Here is a 17,333-nt window from a genome sequence, read left to right as displayed (position 1 = left end):
ATAGTATTGTATCCTTTTGGACAAAATGGATGAAACTGGAAGTGATTATGCTTAGCGAAATAAGAGGAGAAAGAGAACTACCAGATGGTTTCACTTATATGTGGAATCTACAGATATGATTTACATGAACTTGCCAAAACCAAAAAAAAAAAATCAAACCAAATAGATGCAAGCAAACTGTTAGTAAGACTTATAAGAACTATGGTGGTTATCTTTGGGAGGTGGGAGCGTGGGGATACAAAACTTTGGTGGTGGGTGTGATGTGGAACTATCCATTGTAATCTTACAATCTTGTAACAAACTATTAGTAACAGATACAATTAAAACAAAATAATAGCAGGAGTGGAGTGAGAGAGATCCGGAGCATCACTCTAGTACATTCAGTGGTAGGGACTAAAATTGAGACCTTATTCTTTTTTTTATATATATATATAATATTTTATTTTATTTATTTATTCCCTTTTGTTGCCCTTGTTCTTTTATTGTTGTAGTTATTATTGTTGTTGTCGTTGTTGGATAGGACAGAGAGAAATGGAGAGAGATGGGGAAGACAGAGAGGAGGAGAGAAAGATAGACACCTGCAGACCTGCTTCACCGCCTGTGAAGCGACTCCCCTGCAGGTGGGGAGCCGGGGTTCGAACCGGAATCCTTATGCCGGTCTTTGTGCTTTGCGCCACCTGCGCTTAATCTGCTGTGCTACAGCCCGACTCCCCAGACCTTATTCTTAAAAGTCCAATGCTTTATCTACTGCATCACCTCCAGGACCACAAGAGTGCATTCTTTTTCAAATTAAAAAAAACTTCTTTTATTAGTGTTTTATTTACTAGTGAAGTTAAGCATATTTTCATATTTCCTTTCTTGTGAACATTTTCTTTTTTTTGTCTTTTGTTTTTCTCTTACAGTTATAAACAATATTTAAGACATTTCACTAATGGTTTGTTTTGTTTTCTTAGGGTTATAAATGGTATTTACATATAGAAGAAATTATGGTTTTTTATTTTTATTTATTAATGAGAAAGATAGGAGGAGAGAGTCAGACGTCACTCTGGTACATGTGCGCTGGGACCGAACTCAGGACCTCATGCTTGAGAGTCCAGCACTTTATCCACTGTGCCACCTCCCAGACCACTGATTTTTTTTCTGTCATGTGCTGAAAACATCCCCAGATCATTTTCATTTTTTAAAGAATGTTTTTTTGTAATATTTTATTTATTTTAATGAGAGAGAGAGAGAGAAAGACACCGAGAGAAAGACCAGAGCACTGCTCAGATCTGGCTTAAGATGGTACTGGGGATTAAATTTGGGACCTCAGAGTCTCAGTCATGAAAGTCTTTTACAGAACCATTATGCTGTCTCCCCAGCCCTTTTTTCGTTTTTTTTTTTAAATTTTTCTGCTTTGGGTTTTTTATTTGTTTATTTTTATTTTTTTTTCTTAATGTAGCTATAGGGAATGAATTCAGAGCTTCCTACATCCCTTATGTCACTGTTGAGAGCATCTCAGGTCCATTTTTCTTTTTTTTAGAAAGTGGGGGAGAGAACCTCAGCACTACTGCATCATCCATGATTCATGTAAATCTCAGGGTGCTGTTCATGGTGTTCCTACATAGTGCTGAGACTCAGACCCAGGGGCTGGTGCATGGTGAGGCAAGCTATCTCCCAGCCCCTGAACTTAAATTTAAATTCTTTTTTTAAAAAATCTTTATTTATTTGGTTGGATAGAGACAAAAATTGAGAGGGAAGGGGGTGATAAAGAGGGAGAGAGACAGAGAGACACCTGCAGCACTGCTTCACCACTTGTGAAGATTTTCCCCTGCAGGTGGGGGCCAGGGGCTCGAACCTGGGTCCTTGCACACTGTAACATGTGTGCTCAACCAGGTGCGACACCACCTGGCCCCTTCAAATTCTTTTTTTTTTTTATCTTTATTTATTATCACTTAGAGACAGAGAAATTTAGATGGGAGAGGGAGATAGAGAAGGAGAGAGGCAGAGAGACACCTGCAGCCCTGCTTCACCACTCACGAAGCTTTCCTCCTGCAGGTGGGGACCAGGGGCTTAAACCTGGGTCCTTGCGCACTGTAATGTGTGCTCTTAACCAGGTGCATCACCACCTGGCCCCAAATTATTTTTTTTAAATATTTATTTATTTATTTATTTATTCCCTTTTGTTGCCCTTGTTGTAGTTATTATTGTTGTTATTGATGTCGTCGTTGTTAGATAGGACAGAGAGAAATCAAGAGAGGAGGGGAAGACATAGAGGGGGAGAGAAGGATATATCTGACACCTGCAGACCTGCTTCACCACCTGTGAAGCGACTCCCCTGCAGATGGGGTGCCGGGGGCTCAGACCAAGATCCTTACACCCGTCCTTTGCACTTCGCACCATGTTATTTTGCTCATTTCTTTATCCACAGATCCTAGAAGTGTTTGATACATACCAGGTGCTTATTAAATATAGTGAATGGTTGATTAAATACAGTGCTTTTATTTCCATAAATGGCATTGTGCTATACATTATCGTTATTATTATTCTAAAATTTATTTTCTTTCAGTTGATGTAAATCCACATAGATATTGCTCATTCTTTCCAATTGCTACATGTGATTTTAGGAAAAAAGAGCAGAAAGTGCACTAAAACGTGTTCAACCACTTCCCTTGTGGGGAGCATTGAGGATGCTTTCAGTTTTGCAGTATTTGGAACAATGCTGCAGCAAATGTCTACATCTACTTTGAAGCACAAAAGCCTGTGCTTTTCTAGATCAATACCTACTAAAATAAAATTACTAGGGCAAATATTATATGCATCTTTAATCTTGATAAACGCAACCGTAAACTGCTGTGACAATATATGGTCACTGTCAGTGAGTGGGAGTACTGATTCCCCTACTTGCCTTATTAACCATCAACTAATGTCTTTCCAATCTTATGGAAGAGAAATGATTATCCATTATTGCTTGAACTCACATTATCCTGATTACTGTGGCCTGAGCTCATCTTTTCATGTTTATTAACTATTTGGATATCTTTTTCTGTGAATAGCCCAACTAAATTACTTCACCATTTTTACTACTAGACTACTTTCCATTTAAGAATAATTTATTGTTGCATTTTATATGTTCTCGATGTTATTTGCCACTTTAAAATTATTTAATTTTTTTTTATTTATTGAGAGGAAAGGGGAAGATAGAGAGGGAGCAAGAAAGAGAAATCTGCAGGTCGCTTCAATACTTAAGAAGCTTTCCTCCTGCAGGTGGGAATCAGAGGTTTGAACCTGGGTTCTTGCACATGGCAATGTGTACACTCTACCAGGTGCCTCGCTGTTCAGCCCCTTATTTGCCTTTCTGGAAAGTATTTTCTGTGATCCGGGGGCGGGGAGAGGGTGTTGTTCAGTAATCCTGCACAGGACTTGTATGAATGAGGTCCTGAGTTTGATCCTCAGCATCAGAAAAACCAGAGTGATGTTCTTGTATCCCCCCCCTCCCCTTTAAAATTTTACCTGGAGTAGGTAGAGTTCTGGACTTGAAAACACAAGCCTCTCAGTTTGATACCTAGCATTGTATATGTCAGAATGCTGCTCTGGTTCATTCTCTTTCTTAATAAATAAAGATCCTCCTCCCCCTTTCTGACTGTCTACAAGCGCATTAAAGTCAGGAGGAAGATGGCCTACCTGCACGCTGTCCGAGGGGCATTTATGATGGGCGGGTGTTTGACCTGACCACGCCCCCCCACTAGGCTCCACCCGGTTTCTCCCACCTGACCCAACCCACCTGTGAGGAACCTCCATCAGTCAGGATTTAGCCTGTCAGGCACCCAATGGAAGAGGGAGTCCGCTCTGCCAGCAAGCACATCGTGGCGCCCCCTGGAGGCCGCTCTAATATCACATCCTTGAGTTAAGTAGCTCCTCCCCAAAAGAGAAGGGCGGAAGCCAAGAAGAGATTTTTTTTTTAACTTTTTTTTTTATATTTATTTTATTTATTTTTCCCTTTTGTTGCCCTTGTTGGAAGAGATTGTTTTGAACCCAAAATGGTACACCGATATTTAAGAAGGAAAACGAATCCGAACAGTTGCGATTGAAAGAATCAATAAGTCTTAAGCCTTATGTTTCTCCAATGTTACGCTCGCTTGCCTAGCTTTACGAATATTGCTTTGTTTTCTGTTTATGCATAGCCTTGATTTGCCGCCCATCTCCATGCATACAATCAGGCCACTAAGGTAAGAGTCTGCTGTATAGTGTTGAGAGCGTGTGTAGTGCTGCATCTTATGACAAGGGGACCGACAAAGCTGGGATGTCAGGAAAACGAGCAAAAGGGACGAAATTACTTTTGGTGGGAGCCCAGAGTAAGGCAGAGGCTCTGCTCACAGGGCTGGCGGTCCGGTGTGTGGTGGGGGGAGGTGGACGGGCGAGTGAGCAGAGGGGGTCTTGTGTCTTGTGCTGGTGAAGTGTGTTTATTTCCATGGATAATGCCCGCAAGTCTGCCAAGAAGACAGGTGGTCTTGGAGTTCCGAGTCTTGTCACATCCCCTCCTAGGAGACTATTCCTTCCAATGTTTTATTAAAACACCAAAAACCCAAAACAAAATAAATAAATAAATATCCCTTCCCCTCTTGATTTCTCTCTGTCTCTATCCAGTAAATAAATGAAATATTTTATTATCATTTTTTAATCCTTATTTATTTATTTATTTATTTGATAGAAACAGCCAGAAATTGAGAGGAAGGGGAGTGTAGAGAGGGAGAGACAGAGAGACACCTACAGCCCTGCTTCACCACTTATGAAGCTTTCCTCCTGCCGTGGGGATATATAAAATATTTTTAAAATAATGAAATATCACGGTCCAGGAGGCAGCATGGTGGATAAAGCGTTAGACTCTCAAGCCTGAGTGCAATCCCCAGCAGCATATGTACCAGAATGATATCTAGTTCTTTCTCGCTCTCCTATCTTTCTCATGAATGAATAAATAAAATCTTTTTAAAAAAAAAAAAAAGGATGAAATATCTTTAAATGATGACTTGAAGATCTGGTACACGATGGTGGAAAAGGACCTAAGTTGGGGGGAGAGTATTTTGCAGATACTTATCATGATGAGATGAGAATGTGTACCTATATGTCAACAACTGTACTATAAACCATTAATGGGGGCCATGTGGTGGTGACACACCTGGTTAAGCGCATACATTACAGTGTGCAAGGATCTGGGTTCAAGCCCCTGGTCCCCACCAACAGGGGGAAGCTTCACAAGTGGTGAAGCAGGGCTGCAGATGTCTCTTTTTCTCTTTCCCTCTCCATGTCCCCCTTCCTCTCAATTTCTGACTCTCTATCAAATAAATAAAGATTAAAAAACTATTAAACCCCATATATATACAGAGCATCACACCAGCATGTGCCTTGAACTGGGACTTTACCTATGTAAGTCCTACACTGTAGCCACTGAACCACTTCTTCAGTCATTAGAATGCTTCTCCTCATAAATTCAACTTACTATAAATACATGTGAGTTTACTTATGTACTTTTTATTTCTTATCACCAGGGTTTCACTGCTCCTGGCCAACTGTTTCAAGAGAGGGAACAACTGCAGAACTGAGACTTCCAGGGACCAGATGGTGGCGCACATGTTGAGGATGCACAAGGACCTGGGTTTAAGCCCCCTGCGGGGGGAAAGCTTTGCAAGTAGTGAAGCAGGGCTGTGTCTCTCTGTCTCACTCTCTCTCTATCTCCCCCTTCCCTCTTAGCTTCTGGCTGTCTCTATTTAATAAATAATTAATTAATTTAATTATTAAATAATTAATTTTAAATAAATAAAGACAAATATATATATATGAACTGAGGCTTCCTCCCATGCACGTGTGTACCAGTGACTCGGACCTGAGTTGTGCACATGGCAAAACAGGCACCTTACCAAGTGAGCTATCTCACCTGTCAGAGACCCTTGAATCCTTCTCTGTGTCTGTCATACAACAGGTATTCAGTGAGTGTTTGCTGATTGAGTCAGCAAATGCTTTGGCCCAAAATCAAGCCTGGCAGTAATGCCAGCTATCACAAATAAATGTGAGCAGCCATGGCCACTAATGCTTCTGACCATGCTGCAAACTCTCCCAAGAGTGTTGTTTCTGAGAGGATTTTATAATTTATTTTTATTTGTGATTAATAGCTGGTTACAATATTTTAAAAATATTTTTGCTCTTTTAGTTTTCTATTACCTTTTATTTATTTATTGGATAGAGACAGCCAGAAATTGAGAGAGGGGGGAGATAAAGAGAGATAGAGACAGAGAGAGAGACACCTGAAACATAGTTTTACCACACATAAAGCTTTCCACCTACAGGTGGGAACCGGGGGCTTGAACCTAGGTCCTTGTGCATTGTAACATGTGTGCCACCATCCATGCCCCTGGTTATAATATTTTAATATTACAGTGTTGGTATGCTTCTAATTCTACTTCTAAAAACCTCTTCTGTTTCATTTGGTTTAATCCCCCCTGCTTAACACTATTCTATTTACATAACCACTTCATTCTATTTACATAACCGCTGTTAACAAGCACCACCCTCCCTCCAGGGCATTGGTGGTTCAGTGGTAGAATTCTTGCCTGCTCCGCCCCCTCTCCTTGTCATACCCTGATTTTCACCAGTCACTTTTCTCTCCACCCTCTCTGCATCGCATCCTGTTCCCACCCTACTGGGCTAGTATATTTATAAGGACAAGATTGTAGTTTTAGTTTAGCTTAGCTTGGTATAGATTTCGCTGCGTCCTGCATGAATAAAGAGATACTGCGTACAACCCAGCCATGAGTCCCGGGTCATCTGTTACCCACCTGTGAAGCCAGCCTGGCGAAAACAACATATGGCGCCTACAACGTGGGACCGGACCTGCGCAACTCCCAGATAAGTGAAGACTTTGCCTACCTATGCACTATGGTCTTCTCTTCTGAATACGAAGAGGTTTGCCAAAGCCCCTACTGTTTCATCATGAGACAGTTACTCTGTCTCTGGAACATTTTGCTCTGGGCCACACTTTGTTTCCCTGACCGGGAACTTTGGTTTCTTGTGACCCTAATCATAGAGCTTGGGAGATGCACTGAGATTTCTCCTTGGACTTTCTGGATTCCCTCTCCCATGTTTCCTGAAGAAAAGGACTACATTTTGCTCTGGGCCACAATTTGGTTCTTTATGACCGTGATCGTAGACCTTGGGATATGCATGGGGATTTCCCCTGGGACTTTCTGGACTTCTCGCATGTTTCCCATGGAGAAGGTCTACTCTAATTTGAGGAGCGTTCTCCAGTACCCTGGTAGTCCCCAAGAATGGAGACACGTGGTTAGTTCTACTCTCCTGATTGGATTCTTTCTTCGATGGGAAGACACTTTTAAAAGTAGATGCCTGAAACAGTACAGCAGGAACAGTCAGAAGCACCCTAAATGGAATTTTGAAGAGCTTTTTGGACTAGGATGCCCTCCGGGGACTCATGATACTACATGGTGAGATCTGCATAATCTGGTTCAAGTTGCGTTTAGTAAGAGAGTGATTTGAATGACTGAATTTTTGCTTGACATTGACTTAAAAAAAAAAAAAGCTAGACACAGCCATGATTTCTAGAGACATCCAAAAACAATACAAAAAATTGTTTTTTCCCTCCTTTGATTTCTTTTTTTATGTCTTGGCATAAATCTGAAATGTTTAATCCTGAAACGGTATGAGTTATGGGTGGGGCAGATAGTGCAATGATTATGTTAATTATTCTCATGCCTGAGGCTTCTACCGTGGTTCTTCTGTTTACCTTTCCACATTTTATTGAGTTTAAACTGTTTAAACAATCCTTAAAATCATACTAGAAAGGACTTCCAATTATAATGGAGTTATCAATTATAGTAAACTTTTAATCTGTTACAAGTTTTGTTTGACAAGTAAGTGAATTTCTGCTGTCAAGTCTTCACATGAAAAAGCATCTACTCAAATGGAATTCCCAGAAATCCATTTGGACCCCTGTTCTCTGACATTGCCCACAAGATGGAATGACTACAACACACCCCCGGAAACCAATGATGTGACCTGGCACGACCTGAAGAAACAGATTCACAGACTCCAAAGCTCACTCTCTACAGAAAAGCAGAATTCTGGTGGCCGACATTTCCCATTGAGACAAACATGCAGCGTTTCATCTCTTGGCATTTTCTTCTGTGGTCAGCTACTTTGGACTGACACCTCCATCGGACCTTCTGGTACACTCTGCTGTGTTTCTCAAAGACTAACTTCAGCCAGTTGCCTTGAGACTTTATAGGCCATGTTCCCTTGCCTGCAGGCTCTGCCCCCAGAGTCAGAAAACTTCCCCTCTTTATTAGGTTATGCCCACAGAGGTAGGAAACGCCTTTTGAGGCAAGAGATGCCCCCAGAGGCATGAAGCGCTCCCAGAGGCAAGAAATACCCTTTCACCTGTTAGGCCTTGCCCTTTGAGGCAAGAAACGTTCCCCTTGGCATCACACTGGTTATTGCTGCTCGTCTATTTTGTTTTCCATGTCTTATGCCAGTTCTTTTGAAAACGCCTGTACGATATAGGTTTCTGTTCACCCCACAATCCTGATACTATGGCCATTAGTTAAAAAGAAAGGGGGAATTGTTGGTATGCTTCTAATTCTACTTCTAAAAACCTCTTCTGTTTCATTTGGTTTAATCCCCCCTGCTTAACACTATTCTATTTACATAACCACTGCATTCTATTTACATAACCTCTGTTAACAAGCACCACCCTCCCTCCAGGGCATTGGTGGTTCAGTGGTAGAATTCTTGCCTGCTCCGCCCCCTCTCCTTGTCATACCCTGATTTTCACCAGTCACTTTTCTCTCCACCCTCTCTACATCACATCCTGTTTACACCCTACTTGGCAAGTATATATAAAGACAGCATTGTTAGTTAGTTTAGTTTAGCTTAGCTTGGTATAGATTTCGCTGCATCCTGCATGAATAAAGAGATACTGCGTGCAACCCAGCCATGAGTCCTGGGTCGTCTGTTACCCGCCCGTGAAGCCAGCCCAGCAAAAACAACATTACAGTGTATATAACTCCACACTGTACCCACCACCAAAAGTTCTGTGTCCCTGTGGGAAGGTGTCTTGATCTGCACTGCTTGAATTGATAAACTTTTCTTTCTTTTCTTTTCTTCCTTCCTTCCTTCTTTCCTCCCTTCTTTCTTTAATCTTTTTTTTTAAGATTTATTTTATTTTTGTGGTCCAGGAGGTGGCACAGTAGATAAAGTACTGGAATTTCAAGCATGAAGTCCCAAGTTCAATCCCTAGAAGCACAGGTACCAGAGTGATGTCTGGTTCTTTCTCTCTTTCCTATCTTTCTCATTAATAAATAAAATATTTTTCAAAAGATTTATCTTTTTTATTTTTACATTTTATTAGGAGATTAATGACTTGCAGTACAGTTATTGACTCATGGATACCATCCCTCATCTCCCACAAGTATCTAGAAAGCACTCTCATAGGTCATTTTATACCATCATGCACCACGACTCTAAAGCCCTCACAGCACATTCTCTTCCCTCCTTTCCCAGACTCCTTTGCTTTGGTGAAATATACCAAACCCAGTCCAAGTTTCACTTTGTATTTTCCCTTTCTGTTCTTGTTTTTATTTTTATTTTATTTATTTATTTATTATTAGACATAGACAGAGAGAAATTGAGGGGAGGGAGATATAGGTAGGGAAAGAGACAGAGAGATACTTGCAATCCTTCTTCACCACTCATGAAACTTTCTCCCTACAGGTGGGAACCAGGGGCTTGAACTTGAATCCTTGAGCATTGTAATGTGTGTGTTTAACCAGATGTGCCACCACCTGGCCCTTTTGGTTCTTTTTTTTTTTTTTTTAAGTCTTGCCTATGAGTGAGATCATCCATATTCAGCCTTCTCCTTTAGGCTTATTACACTTAACATGATTCCTTTAAGCTCCATCCAAGATGAAGCAAAGAGGACTTCATTTTTTTTAACTGATGAGTAGTATTCCATTGTGTGTATATATTATCACAACTTGTTTAGCCACTCACTCACCTGTTGTTGGACTCCTGGATTGTGTCCAAGTTTAGGCTATTACAAATTGTGTTGCTGGGCCCCACATAGGACCCTGCCCTCAACTTGGATCAACAATGGTAGAGAATGTTCCATCCTCCGAAGGGAGGATGGACAACGTACTCTATGCTACACCTGAGGAAGATGGGTCGATATTGGGGCAGCTTGGAATGTCCTACTCATGACCACAGGATGTGAGCTCAGATCTACAGGGATGCAGAGATCACACAGGCTCCTAAGCTAAATATGGGCCAGAGACCAAATCAAATTGATAGGGTTTACAGTCAACAATATTTATACCCCTCCTCCATATTAGGGAGCTACTCTCTTCCCTGATCAAGCTTTCTGGTACTTTTTACAGCCATGACATCACCTCCCCAGACAGTAACTTGGATCCACATGCATATCAGATTTCAGGCTCAGAGAAAAAAAAAAAAACAGTATAGCTACAGGCCCTTTGAAATATAACTAAAATCTGCCTACTAGCTATATACAAAATGGAGGAACCCCCAACACTTCATCTGTACTATTCCAGCCTTTAGGTCCATGATTGGTCAACACTGTGTTTGGCTTTGTATGTTAACTCTCTTTGCAGCCACCAGGTTCCAGATGCCAGCATGATGCCGACCAGACTTCCCAGGACAGACAACACCACCAATGCATCCTGGAGCTCTGCTTCCCCAGAGCCCCACCCCACTAGGGAAAGAGAGAGGCAGACTGGGAGTATGGATTGACCAGTCAACGCCCATATTCCACAGGGAAGCAATTACAGAAGCCAGACCTTCCACCTTCTGCATCCCACAATGACCTTGGGTCCATACTCCCAGAGGGATAAAGAATAGGAAAGCTATCAGGGGAGGGGATGGGATGAGGAGTTCTGGTGGTAGGAATTGTGTGGAGTTGTACCCTTCTTATACTATGGTTTTGTTAATGTCTCCTTTTTAAAATAAATTTTAAAAAGTAAAAAAAAAAACAAATTGTGCTGTTATGAACACAGATCTTTTCAGATAGTTGTGGTGTTTCCTATGGGCACATGCCCAAGTTTGTTTTTTTGTTTGTTTGTTTGTTAATGGAAGAGGGGGAGGAGAACCAGAGCAGTGCTCTGACATTTGTGATGTCACGGATTGACCTCAGGGTCTCATACTTGGGAATCTAGTACCAGAATCAATATATCTCCTATTGACATTGTTCTCTCTGTGATGGTAAATTACTGTTCAACTAGCTTCACTGTTATCAATGGCACATGCTGGGAGCAATCTGGCAAATGCTGCAGAATATAATGTTGCATACTTTCCTGCTCTGATTTTGCAAATCAAATCATATAATGATTATTTTGAGTATCAGAGTGTGTGATTTAAATATGTATTGTTCTGTTTGTCACCAGGAATATTTGTGGTTTTTTAAAATTTTTTTTTATATTTATTTATTCTCTTTTGTTGCCCTTGTTGTTTTTATTGTTGTTGTAGTTATTTTGTTGTTGTTGTTGATGTTGTTGTTGTTGGATAGGACAGAGAGAAAAGGAGAGAGGAGGGGGAGAGAAAGATAGACACCTGCAGGCCTGCTTCACTGCCTGTGAAGCGACTCCCCTGCAGGTGGGGAGCCAGAGGCTCGAACCGAACCAGGATCCTTACTCTGGTCCTTGCGTTGTGCGCCACGTGCGCTTAACCCACTGCGCTACCACCCGACTCCCAGAATCTTTGTTTTTATACCATCAATGAAAAGGAAGCAAATCTGGAAAACAGCAAAGGAAGTCAGGAAATCAGGCACTATTTCACTTATCTGAAAGAGAAGAGGAAAAAGAAAGGGCACCTGGAAATAGAAATAGATGTAGGTATGACTTAAAAAGGAAGTGAAGGCCAGACCACAGGTGGAAATATATATATATATATATATATATATATATATATATATATATATATATATATATGGCAGGGGAGATAACATAATGGTTATGCAAACAGTCTATCATGCCTGAGGCTTCCAAGTCCCAGGTTCAATTCCCCAAACCACTATAAGCCAGAGCTGAGCAGTGCTCTGAAAAAAAATATATAGATATAGATATAGACAGATATAAAGTCAATCTATATCTGTGACCTTTGGAGAACTACTACAGTTTCCACTAGAAGTGGATTGTATGGAAAGATACCCCTATTATATGAAAATTTTATAAATCACTAATAAAACAAATAATAAGAACAACTATGGATGGTTTTTGCCTTTCAGCCAAAACCATATGTATAATATATGAAATCAAGATGGAGATACAGAGAGAAAGAGAGAGAGAGAGAGACCTGTAGCACTGCCTCACCACTTAAGAAGATTTCCTCCTGCAGGAGGGAACTGGGGACTTGAATCTAGGTTCTTGTGCTTTATAGAATTGAGTGTGCCATCCCCAGCCCCATATATGCTTATGCTGAACACTTTGTTGCTGTCACCAAGTCTTTAAGTGGGAATATATGCTGAATGTGGGCTTCAAGCTTTTTGACATCTAAGTGGGATAAAAAGAAAAAAGAGAGAGAGACTGTGCACAGCAGGCCTTAGCAAGTTGGTATAGTGGCAGTGGACCTTGGTTCCTCCTAGGCAGTCTAACCCCCCAAATTGTCTTCTACCCCACACCATCTAGCCTTTTCACAAACCCCAAGAAGGTCTGTGAACAGACTTCTGACCCATGATGTGCCCCCTATGCCCCTCACACACACACAAAGAGGACTTAGGACCTGCCTTTAGAACATGAGTCTACTAAGCCCTACCTGACTGACCGCATTCAGGCCCCTTTTCCTCTGCACTTGGAGAATTCATGTATCATTTCTATGTGTCCTTATTCTCCTGAGGAAACAGATTTCTAGCTGGGTCAGAGGAGCTCCTTTTTGTCCAGGCCAAGATGACAGAACCGACATCTGTGCTGAGGCCCCTGCACTTCTATATATCCATTAGATGCAATGCACTGCATTGGATTGTTAAGAAGAGAGTGAGCAACCTGTTAGAGGTCACAGAGTGGGGTCTAGGCCTGGAGATCTCCCCACTCCATCATACTGCTTCCTATTAAAATGCATGTTGGGGTGACCTAGGAAGTGGCTCAGTGAATAAAGTATTGGACTCTCAAGTATGAGGTGCTGAGTTCAATCCCTGGCATCACCTTGTGTCAGAATGGTACTCTGGTTCTCTTTCTCATTAATAAACAAATAAATGAGGTGGGAAGTAGTGCACCCAGTCAAGTACACATTGCCATGCATAAGGACCCAGACTCAAGGCCCTGGTTCCTATCTGCAGAAGGAAAGCTTTATGATCAGTAGAGCAGGGCTGCAGATGTCTCTTTCTCTTCCTTTCTCTATCTCCCCCTGCCCTCTCAATTTCTCCCTGTCATATCAAATAAAAGAAAGGAAGGACTGGGGAAGATAGCATAGTGGTAATGCAAATAGACTTTCATGCCTGAGGCACCAAAGGTCTCAGGTTCAATTCCCAGCACCACCATAAACCAGAGCAGTGCTCTCTGGTAAGGAAAAAGAATGAGAAGAAAGAGAAAAAGGAGAAGAAGAAATTAAAGTATATATATATATTTTTAAACCCTCTGAACTGCAACAAGTAAAATAAACTGGGAGTCGGACGGTAGCACAGCAGATTAAGTGCAGGTGGCACAAAAGTACAAGGACCGGGTAAGGATCATGGTTCGAGCCCCCGGCTCCCCACCTGCAAAGGAGTCGCTTCACAGGCAGTGAAGCAAGTCTGCAGGTGTCTGTCTTTCTCTCCCCTTCTTTATCATCCCCTCCTCTCTCCATTTCTCTCCGTCCTACCCAACAAAGACGACATCAACAACAACAGCAATAATAATAACTACAACAATAAAACAACAAGGGCAACAAAAGGGATTAAATAAATAAAAATATTTTAAAGTAAAATAAATTAAATTAATTAATTAAAAAAATAAAAGCTTGTTGGTAGCCTAACTCCTTGATAGTTAGCTAACAACCTGCCTTATTTTGTGGCTCCCCTAGATGCCAAAGGGACCATCCGGGAAATTGTCCTTCCTAAGGGCCTGGACCTGGACCGGCCCAAGAGGACCCGAACATCCTTCACAGCTGAGCAGTTGTACCGCCTGGAGATGGAGTTCCAGCGCTGCCAGTATGTGGTGGGCCGGGAGCGCACTGAGCTGGCCCGCCAGCTAAACCTTTCTGAGACCCAGGTAAGAGAGCAGGTCAGGAGGCTCTGGGAACCTTGCTCTGGGAACTCCTTGGGGCACAAGGCTCAGCTTTGAAGGAGTTTTGACATGTATTGGGGTGAGTAGCAGGCAAACAAGAGGCCATCAGTATGGTGCCAGGAGAGATGCAGATTCTTAGGACCGGGAGAAGGAAAATGGGAGGGGGAGGTGGGAATTCAGGACTCATCAGGTGTATTGCATGGAATGTTGGGAAGAAGACAGAGAAATAAGAAGGGGGCCACATAAGATGCAGCAAGTGGAGAGGAAGATACTGGTGGAGAGGAGTCTGCAGGAAGGGATGGCAAGGGGTTGGATTGGTAAGAACAGATTCAGGGCAGAGGTAAGACATTGTAAATTATTGATAGATTCAGGGCCCTCATTTACTTTTTTTTTTTTTCCTCCCAGAGGAGCTCTGGCTTATGGTGGTGCTGGGGATTGAACCTGAGACCTCTGGTGCCTCAGGCATGAAAGTCTTTTTGCATAACCACGATGCTGTCTCCTCAGCCCTAATTAACTCTGAGACCTTTGTTCCTTTTCCTTTCACTACCCTCAGACTTTTCCTAGCATCAGAGAGTCAGAAAGAAAAGGTCTGAACACCCTCTTCACTCAAGAAAACATTTAAAAGACGAAAAGTTTATTTGATCTGAAGAGAGACCAGAGTATAGGGCTTAGCATTAAAAAACACTTTTTAAAAAAGTATCTTTGTTTATTGGATAGAGAAATTTAAAGGGAAGGGGGAAACAGCGAGGGAGAGAGAAAGACATCTGCAGTACTGCTTCACCACTTATAAAGCTTTCCCCCTGTAAGTCGGGACCAGGGACTCAAACATGGGTCCTTGCACATTGTAACATGTGCACCACCACTGACCCCCTCCCCATTTTTGTTCCCACCAGGGTTTGATGTCTACATGACTCCACTGTTCCTGGTGGCTATTTCTTTGACAGAGGGTGAGAAACAGAGATAGAGAAATAGGGAGAAAGAAACGAAGAGACCTACAGCACTGTTGCCCTGCTCCTAGAGCGTCCCCCCACTGCAGGTGAAGACCAAGGACTTGAACCCATCTCCTTACACACAGTAACAATGTATGCTTTACAGGGTAAGCCACCATCCAGTCCCAGGCTTAGCATTTTAACGCAGGAAAACACCTGTCAGTTCATCACCTACTCCACGTGGACGGAGGTATTTCAAGATGGTGATGATGATGATATGTATTTGATACACATATAAGCCAAGGCACTGATCTAAGTGCTTTGCATCTGCTAACTCAATAGTTCTTACATACCTTTTATTTATTTATTTATTATTGGATACAGACATAGAGAACTTGAGAAGGGAGGAGGAGATAGTGAGTGAGAGAGACACCTGCAGCACTGCTTCATCACCTGTGAAGTTTCCCCCCTCCAAGTAGGGACCAGTGGCTTAAACCTGGGTCCTTGTGCATTGTAAAGTGTATGCTTAACTGGTTTCACCACTGCCTGGCCCCTATTAACTCAATAGTTCTTCCAGACAATCCTATGTTGTTGATACCTGTGTCTATTCCATTTTACAAATGAGGCAAGGTTATGTCCAAGGTTAGACAACTAGTAAATTCCAGAGCTGAACAGCCATCTTGTATCTTGTCAAAGAATAACTCAAACGATGCTGAGGTTAGCCACAGCTCTAGCAGTTCAATCTCATACAATCAGTAAGTTAACCCAAGCAACAGCCCAAGTAGAGTCTTTACAGGGCAGAGGAGAGGAGGGAGAATGTGAGGAAGCACAGTCTGGGAGAACATGCTTGCTTCCTGGGGAGGGTGAGAGAGTGTGGGCGGCATCCCCTGGCACCACAACAGCCTCCCTCTCTGGGGACATCTCCCTCACCCCCACCCTTCCCCCAGTCTTACAATATAACAAATAATGTAAGGCCTACCTAATATGTATTGAGAGCATCCTGTATACTGGGCGCTGCTCCGTGCTCCTTCTCATTTAATCCTCACCAACACTTTGTGGGCTAAGGTTTTCCGTCTGACACCAAATATGTGGTTTTTTCCAACACCAAAAGCAGCCAACGGTGTCCAACAATGCATTCAATTCAGTTCTAACACCAACTCCTGAAATTAGCACAGACCTTATCTTCCAGTTTAAGGGCTCAGTTCCATGGGACAGTCCCCCATTAGATGTCAGTTGCAAGTCCAAGGATCAGCCATACTGCTGACCAATGATAACCAATAATATCTGTGACCCTTGAGATTGTACAGTGGCCAGAGTAGTGGACTTGCAAGCATGAAGTCCCAAGTTTGATCCCTGGCATTGCAAATGTCAGAGATGATATTCTGGTTCTCTCTCCCCTCCTTCATAAATAAACACATCTTTTCAAGATTTAATTATTTAAAGAGAGAATGAGAAGAGAGACCAGAGCCTTGGTCTAGTCATATATGTTGACAAAGCTTAAACCTGGAGACTAAAGTTTGCAAAGCATTCACTCTACCTGTGGAACTGTCTCCCTAGTCACTGTTCTTTCTTTCTCTTTTTTTCTCTCTCTCTTTCTTTCTTTCTTTTTCCAGAGCACTGCTCAGCTCTGGTCTATGGTGGTACAGGGAATTGAACCTGGGACTTAGGAACCTCAGGCATGAGAGTCTCCTTGAATAACCATTATGCTATCCACCCCTGCCTACCACTGTTATTTCTGCTTTAAAGAGAATGAAAGTGGAAAGCACTATTAAATTAAATTAAATTAAATTAAATTAAATTAAATAACTTGCTTAAAAATGTATTGGCCCTAGGAACCCTCCTGCACTGCTGGTGGCAATGTCAATTGGTTCAGCCTCTGTGGAGAACAGTCTGGAGAATTCTCAGAAGGCTAGAAATGGATCTACCCTATGACCCTGCAATTCCTCTCCTGGGGATAGATCCTAAGGAACCCAACACACCCATTCAAAAAGATCTGTGTACACATATGTTCTTGGCAGCACAATTTGTAATAGCCAAATCCTGGAAGCAACCCAGGTATCCAACCACAGATGAGTGGCTGAGCAAGTTGTGGTATATATACACAATGGAATACTACTCAGCTGTAAAAAATGGTGACTTCACCGTTTTCAGC

At 42.1% G+C, this 17,333-nt stretch overlaps 1 protein-coding gene across 1 annotated transcript in view; it reads left to right on the top strand.

The window, feature by feature from the left end:
- VAX2 (ventral anterior homeobox 2) overlaps positions 1-17,333 on the top strand; it is a 40,003-nt gene that overhangs the window by 12,201 nt on the left and 10,469 nt on the right. Inside the window, exon 2 of the mRNA XM_007523695.2 lies at positions 14,050-14,237. Within this exon, the coding sequence (XP_007523757.2) occupies positions 14,050-14,237 (188 nt within the window). The remainder of the gene's footprint in view (positions 1-14,049; positions 14,238-17,333) is intronic.

The sequence above is a fragment of the Erinaceus europaeus genome, chromosome 3, assembly GCF_950295315.1.
Source record: "Erinaceus europaeus chromosome 3, mEriEur2.1, whole genome shotgun sequence".
NCBI classification, from domain to species: Eukaryota; Metazoa; Chordata; class Mammalia; order Eulipotyphla; family Erinaceidae; genus Erinaceus; species Erinaceus europaeus.
This window is presented reverse-complemented; position numbering and strand designations above follow the sequence as displayed.